Source organism: Belonocnema kinseyi, chromosome 9 (assembly GCF_010883055.1).
Source record: "Belonocnema kinseyi isolate 2016_QV_RU_SX_M_011 chromosome 9, B_treatae_v1, whole genome shotgun sequence".
NCBI classification, from domain to species: Eukaryota; Metazoa; Arthropoda; class Insecta; order Hymenoptera; family Cynipidae; genus Belonocnema; species Belonocnema kinseyi.
In genome coordinates this window covers 48,355,415-48,363,554 of record NC_046665.1, presented here as the reverse complement: position 1 = coordinate 48,363,554, position 8,140 = coordinate 48,355,415, and the positions used below count along the sequence as shown (strand labels likewise).

Here is an 8,140-nt window from a genome sequence, read left to right as displayed (position 1 = left end):
AGTAATGCTGCGACGAAGCTAAGCATTTTACGCATCTTCTTCATCACCTTTTAACTTTTTCGCCCTTTACTTTATAAAAACTAATTTTTAATTTATAATCTGTAATTTTTTATCCATAATTTCTAGGGTAAAACGAAAAACTAGCAAAAAGTAAATTTAGCTAGTCAAGTTCTTCCACCAAAGCTTTACAGTTGTATTATTATTTATTGCTTGATTCGAAATTTCTTAGCTTCATAAAAAAGCTTTACATTTTTTACAGCCTTGACAATACTTGAACAGTCTTCGTTACTATTTACAATAAATAAGGTTTTAGACATATTTTTCCGTATTCGAAATATAGAAAAACGCGCAAAAGTGACTCGAATTTCGATTTTATTTCAATAACAATCAATTCTTTAAAACCCCCGTCTGCGTATTTGACTACTAGTTTCAGTCGCAATCCCAGACGATTATTTTTCTGTCTTTCCCGCCTGTCATCACATTTTTATTGTCCGACGTTACGGCTATCGAACTCAGAGAACCTGAAATAAAATTTGCAATATTTTATAGTTTTTTCTTTTGAAAATTGTGAATTTTATTTTAAATTGTTCTGTTCTTTTTGAAAAATCTGCCATTTGAATTTAGTTATTATAATATGAAATCTAGTTAGGAAATCTGCTTTGTATTTTGCATTTGCGAAAGAGAATCTGCAAGTTGAGCGTTGTAAATAATAAATAAATTTCTTCAAATTACCATTGTGACACTTAAATTTCGAGATGAATTTCACAGCCTGAGGATCCCAAACGCTAAGGTTTCCAGAGTTATCCCCGATTAATAAAAGCGATTTTATCCACATTAATGAAGTCGCCTCGACTTCCAAAATCTTATGATAAATTTGTGTACTCGTACGAACGTCAATTACACTTAATACTTTGTCGGAACCACAGGAAATTATATTTTTTGACTCCGGCTCGAAGGTTATTGCGTTGACTTTTGCTGAGTGTCCTAGACAAAAATGTAGAATTATTATTTGACTGCAGAACACTATTCACATTCTTGATCTTTTTTCGCTTTTTAAAGAATTCCTCTTTTTTCTCAAATTCAAACTGAATTAATAGAACACAATAAAAAATTTAATTATTTTCTTTTAATCCTAATTATTTTTGGTTGAAAAAGTTGTTATTATATTTTTGGTATCGATTTCACCCTGTTTTTTTTAAATTCTACTACTTAGTTGAAAATTTGATTATTTAGATGAAAATTCAACTATTTTGTTGAACATTCGTGTATTCTGTTGAAAAGTCATCTTTTTCGTACAAAATCAATCAATTTTGATTGAAAATTCAACTACTTCGTTGAGAATTCACCTTTCATAGTTGAAGAACAATTATTTTCGTCGAAAATTAACTTTTGTGTTGGGAATTTATATTTTAGCGTTAAAAATTCAACTATTTTGTAGAAAAAATTGTTTGTTTCAAGATTAGACGGTTTTGTTGAAAATGAACTTTTTAAAATTATAAATTCATATTTTCGGACTCAAAAATTAAAACTATTTTGTGGAAAATTCATCTTTTTTGTTTAAAAATTCATCTCTTTTTGGTAAAAATGTTATCTTTTTTGGCAAAAAATCCAACTGTTTGATTGAAATTTCTTGTACTTTGTTAAAATTTCGTCTTTGGCAGAAAATTAACTTTTTAATGGAAATTTATATTTTAGTGTTGAAATTCAACGGTTCTGTACAAACTTCGTTTTTTCTTGTCTTAAAAATTAAACGATTTGGTTGAAAATAACTTTTTTGTTGAAAATTAATATTTTTGGGTTAAAAATTTTTGTTTGTTAGTAGAAAATTGATCTTTTTGGTTTGAAAATTGATTTCTTTTTAGTAAAAATTTAATCTTTTTTTAGAAAAAAATGCAGTTGTTAAATTGAAAATTCTTGTATTTTGTTAAAATTTCGTCTTTTGGCAGAAAAATATCTTCTGATGAAAAATCAACTATTTTGTTAAAAATTAGTCTTAAAAAAAGTTTTTTAGTTCAAAAATTCATCTTTTAAAATAAAAGTACAACTATATACTTAAAAATTTGACTATCCGGCAGAAAATTCGTCGTACTCGGTTGAATTCAACCAACTGAAAATTCGTTTTTTCTTTTATTAAAAATTAATTTTTTTCAACCGATAATTTAACTAATTCATTTTCTGTAGCAAACTTATCTTTTTTAGTTGAAAAATCAACTATTTGGTTAAAAATTCATTTTTTTTCGTAAAACCTTAACCTGTTTTGGTTGAATATTCAACTATTTTGTTAAAAATTTGCCTTTTTTGGTTGAATTAAACTGCTTTCGATTTTAAAATAAAATCATTTTTCGTCAAAAATTCATCATTCTAAGTTAGATTTTTATCATTTTAGTTAAAAATTAAATAATTTCGTTATTTTTTTATTCAAAACGTCATCTTTTTTCCAAAAAATGCAAATATTTAGTTGAGTATTCTTGTCTTTTGGCAGGAAATTACATTTTTTGATGAAAATTCAACTACTTTGTTAAAAATTCGTCTTTTTTGGTTGAATTCAACTAGTTGAAAATGCTTCTTTTTAAATTAATTTTTTGAACCGAATATTTATCTACTATCACATTTTTTGTTAAAACGTTTTTTTCAGTAAAAGATTAAACTGTTTTGTTGAAAATTCGTCATTTTTGACAGAATTTTTTTTTGTAGATAAGTCATTTTTCTTTTTTGAAAACTCATCTTGTTTGATGTAAAAATAGCCTTTCTGTTAAAAATTCAACTATTTATTTGAAAATAAGTTGTTTTTCTTGACAATTGACTTTTTTAACTGAGAATTTAACTATTTAATTTTTTGTTGACAATTCAAGTATTTGCTTAAAAATGCATCTATTTTGTTAAAAATTCTTGTTTTGGCAGAAAGTTAATCTTAGTTGAGAATTCATCTATTTATTTTTAATTTTAACTATTCGACAAAAAATGAATTTTGTTGATAAAAATTTAACTAATTTAAAATTCGATTTTTAAAAAATTAACCTTGATTATAGTTAATCTTTGTAGGGTGAAAATGTAGTTATTTGGTTGAAAATTCAACTTTTTGTTGAAAATTTAATTATTTCGTTGAAAATACATATATTTTGTTAGAGTCATCTTTTTTGTCTAAAATTTCACTGTCTTGTTGAAAATACGTCTTTCTGGACACACAGCACTTTTTTGTAGATAAGTAATCTTTTTTTTTGTTGGAAATTCATCTTTCTTGGTGAAAAAATTAACTTTTCTGTTGAAAATTTAACCAAACTCGCTTCTAAATTTTTTTAACTTCAAAATTTAACCATTTGATTTAAAATTCAATTCTTTGTGTGAAAAATCAGCTATTTTGTTAAAAGTTATATTTTTAATTCAAAAATTCAACTATGTTATTGAAAATTCCACCTTTTGGATTGATATTTCATATTTGTTGTTGAAAATTCAGTACGCTTCAACTTGAAATATTAGGAATTGAATACGTATAATTTTGAATTTGAACTATTAAAAATTACCTTTGACATTAAATTGCAAATTGTATGTCTCCATGCTCCACAAAAATAATTCTCCGTCCTCTGTTCCTGAGACTAATAAACTCTCATCTCTGAAAATTTAAAAAAAAATGGAAAAAGGAATTTCTTTATGATAATAATTATAGAAAAGTTTAATTTACCTAGAAATATTAATCGAAGTTACTTTACAGTCGTGATCTAGTTGAGCAACGAGATATTCTGCAGGTTTAATTTTCGAGCCGGAAGTATAAGTTCGCCAGACTTTAGCTGTACAATCCCAGGATCCTGATATGATTACATTATTTATTGCACTGAATGCCAGACATGAAATTGCATCTTCGTGTCCTAAAATTGAGTCTATCACTTTTCCAAATTCGACGTCGTAAAATATTCTGAAAATATAAATTCTATTTAATTTAATTTAATCATTTTACAAAAACATTATGAACTAAATTTAAAAAAACAACAACTAATGATAAGTTCAAAGAAATTAAACAGCAATTGATAATTTAGAATTGAAACTGGACAATATTTCGAATGGAATGAAAAGGAATTAAACCAGTATTATTTATAAATAAAAGAAATTAAAATTGAATCATTTTTAATTCAGTGTTAGAAATTACAAAATTATTAATCAGAGGCTCTCTAAATTGAAAAAATTAAAGACTAAAATTTGGAATATGAAAGAATTTCATTAGAAAGGTGTTGAAATTGTATCATTTCTAGTTCAAAGCGTTCAGAATTGAACAATTATATTTTTAATTGAAGAACCTCGAAATTAAATAAGTTCAGGTTAAATTAATTCAAATAGGTCAATTTGAAAAAGTTAAAAATTGAATATTTTTATATTAGAATTTTGAAAATTGGATAATTTAAAATTCAAAGGAATTAGAAACATATTAAATCTGAATAAAAGCGTTAAAATTTAATTCTAGAATTTTTAATTGTTCTTACATAAAATAATTCTAACTTAGCATTTTCATTGATTAGGCCTATTTATCTACGATCAAGAAATAAATTTACCGTCGTTTTCACCATTCAAACTGAAAAATTCTCAGTTATAAGCCTTCAAAATTGAATTATAAAAAAAACGTTGAAAATAAAAAATAATTTTAAATGGGGAGCTTTAGAAATGCAAAAATGTCTACTCCTGATTGTTAAATATTAAACTAATCCAAACATAATTTAAAACTTAAATAATTTTCAATCACCAAGCATTGTTGTATTATAAAATGAAAAATTGTTTACACTCGAGCCCTTTAAAACATCATGAAATTAAAAACCTCCAATAATTAAGAAGTTCAAATCAAACCTTTTCAAATTTAAGCCTTTGAAACAAAAAAACTTGAATTTTAAGGTCTCAAAAATTAACCTAGATTAGAATTGCTCATTCAAATCTATAATTTTACATTTAAGTTATATCAATTTCGAAGATAATAAATATATTATAATATATTTACAAAATTTCAGTTTTGCAAAATTAAAAAATTATTAAAAAATGAATAAGTTTAAGAGATATTTAGAAGTTTTGAATAGATACAAAAATAATTTTAAACCTGAACAAATTTTTACAAATTTAAAACAAAATGTATAATTTTAAAGAGTGAACAAAAATTTAGAAGCTTTTTAAAAATTTTGAAATGTTCCAAGAGAATACTATCTATAAGATTTCGAAAACCTTTAAAAAAGAATCTACAAGAGTTTAAGATGATTTTTTTTATTTTGCAGAAATTATTCAACATTTCTGGAAAAATTTTACTAATTTTAACAATTTTTTTAGCGAATTATAGATTTTTTAAGATTTTGATACAACATTTTGAAATTCTTTAAGGATTTTGAAAGGTATCAACATAATCCAAAAAATTCCTTAAGATTCCTGGCAATATTTTAAGATTCTTTACTTTTTTTAATTAATTCTAAGAGAATATTTCAAAATATTTTTTTTTTATTATAAAAGATTTCCGAAAAATTTGTAAACAAATGGGTAAGATTATTCAAATATTTTTTAAGTTTACAAAAGATTTCTGATATTTTCAAAAATGAATATGGAAGATCAATAATTTTTTTTTTAAATATTTATATACACGAAAAAGTTCTAAATATTTTTTAACTCACTCAAATTTTTTCCTACAATTTTATAAAATCCTGCAAGATAAAAAAAATGTAGATATTTTTTAGATACTATTTCGACATATCTCAAATCTTCAAGAATCTTTTTGAAGTTTCTATAAAAACCTAGAAAAATTATATTTATATAACCTTAAAGCAAATAAATACAGGAAAATAAAAATAAAATTTGTTTTCTTCACAGAAAAATCATGTTGGTTGCAAATTCGTTTATTTGGTTTGAAAATTAAATTCTTTTTTTAATAATTTTATTTGAAAATTTGTCTTTTTTGGTAAAACAAAATAATCTTCATGGTAGAAAAGTCATGTATTTGATTGAAAATTCAAATATTTGTTTAAAAATGAACCTTTTTGATAAAAACTCATATTTTCGAGTTTAAAAATAAAATTATTATACTTCTATCCTCCCATCATTACCATTCATTCATTTACTTATTTCTTACTCCCATCACCATTCCTCACATTGCTCTGCCCTTTTTATTCTTCCTCTTTGCATTTTGCACTTGCCATTTGTAACCTCTTGGTAACCTTCTCCTTACTCTTTCCCATCCCTTTTCATCTAGCCACGTCTCCATCATTATGACTAAATCCCATTGTATCAAATTTCTCATAAACTCCCTATCCTTTCTCTCCAATCCTGCAATATTCCAGTAACAAATCTTCCATTCCTCCCTACTTTCGTTTCTCATCTTTTTTTCCTTCTTCCTATTTCTTATTTTCCTATCTCCCGTTCCTTCCTCTCCTAGTTTCCCTGCCCCTCATTTCTTACTATCTGTTCCCTTTCTTCATCCCAATCCCACCATACTCCGTCTATCTGTATACTCCCATACTTAATCCATGTTCTCTTTCACCCTTTTCTTTCCTCTTCCGCTATTTTTCTTAATTTATACTGCATCTTCCTTTCTACCCATGTCAAATCATCCTCTATTCTCACTGGGCTTCCATATAATAACCTCTTCTTTGTCATCACCTCCCTCTTATTTTCCCATTTCTTTAGTTTCACCAGTACCATTATCTCCCCTCTTCGCTCTTCCCTTCCTACATGTCGCATTTCCTCTATCTGTACCTCAGCATCAATCCTTTTTGGTACTTCGTCCACCCCTTCCTTGAGCTCCTTCCCATCTAATCTTATACCCTTTATCCCTATGTTTAATTTTATTTCTTCCCTCTCTTTCCTTTCAATTCTTTGTTCTATTTTTCTCAGCCTTTCCATCTCCTTATTCCCACTCTCGCCCCCACCACAATCTCGGTTCGAGCTTTCAAGTTTCTTCATCCTACCTTGCATCTCCTCTACCTTTTTATTATTTTCTTCCTGCTTCTCTAGTTTTTGTTCCAAAGACTGCATCCTATTTTCTAACTTTCGCCTGACTTATTCCCATTTTTTTCTTTCTTTCTTAAGTTCCGCCATTTCCCGCCTAATTTCCTTCTTTAATTCCTCTCCCCTTTTCTCCTGCTTTTCTTCATAAATCCTCATTACCTCTATCATCACTTCGCAAATTTCCTTTAGTCTCTCCTCTTTCATCGGAACGTCACTTTCATCTCCGCTTCCATCAGCCCCCTTACTATTATTACTCTTCCCTACGAAACTCTGCTTTTCCGGCGGCGATCTACAATTTTTTTTATATTTCATGCTCGCACCAATATCTTCCTTCTCTTCACAGCTTTCCCTCTCCCCTCTCTTCCTTTTGATAAAAGCTTCAATTGAACCTACGCTTTTTGCTCTTAATCTCTCCTTTTCTATAGTTCTCTTATGCTTCCCCCTTGCCTTCCTTTCCTTGATCTTTTCTTTCAGAGTAATGAACACTTCCTGCTCTAAATCCGTTTCTTCCGTGGAGATACTCGCTCCTCTAGCCATGAATCAAATTCAGACTCTCTCACCTTCCATGCTTCTCTGCCTCTATCTACCGTCGCGGTCTGGTACCTGTCTCGCCTTTCGGCGTCGCTACCCAACCCTGCTACTACCAACCCGATCAACACAGTCCTCCCACCCTGCACAAATCTCCAAACAACCCAACCTCAACTTGCACATAAATCTTTCTCCTCAATCCTCCAAAATATCTAACTCCTCTTTTCAATCTCACTATTCCTCAATTAACCTCTCACATCCACACCCTTCTACACACTTCCACCCTTCTACACACTTCCACCCTTCTACACGCTTGCACTCTCGCTTTCGTCGCTCGCTCACTCGTTTATTAATAAGTCCTAAATTGAGTTGCGTCTGAGCCGCCGTCAAGGGTTGTTTACTTGCTCTGTGATCTGGTGTTTCTTAAGGTGATAATAGCACTTGCTGTGCTAAAGTGTCGTTTCTTTAAACCTCCACTTTCCTCCTTATTTTCCTGACCCTGTATTACCTGATTCTGGTTGCAGATAGGTGGTCCACTTTGTGAGAAAGGCCAAAAGGCCTACGCCAAAAACATGGCGAACCCCTCTGGGAAATCGGATCCCCCGGACAACGACAATTTCACTCACAACATTGGCTTGCAAACCAAATT

General features: G+C 28.6%; 1 protein-coding gene across 2 annotated transcripts in view; it reads right to left on the bottom strand.

Annotated features, from left to right (window-relative positions):
* LOC117179300 (protein FAN-like) overlaps positions 1-8,140 on the bottom strand; it is a 29,298-nt gene that overhangs the window by 729 nt on the left and 20,429 nt on the right. The window contains exons 13-16 of one of the 2 annotated variants that reach the window (XM_033370952.1): positions 3,680-3,910; positions 3,522-3,610; positions 733-984; positions 185-521 (exon numbers count right to left, since the gene is read on the bottom strand). In XM_033370952.1, coding sequence (XP_033226843.1) covers positions 430-521; positions 733-984; positions 3,522-3,610; positions 3,680-3,910 — 664 coding nt within the window. In that variant the 3' untranslated portion in view covers positions 185-429. Of the gene's footprint in view, positions 1-184; positions 522-732; positions 985-3,521; positions 3,611-3,679; positions 3,911-8,140 lie in introns of those variants that run through there. The other variant, XM_033370953.1, reaches the window with a different exon arrangement.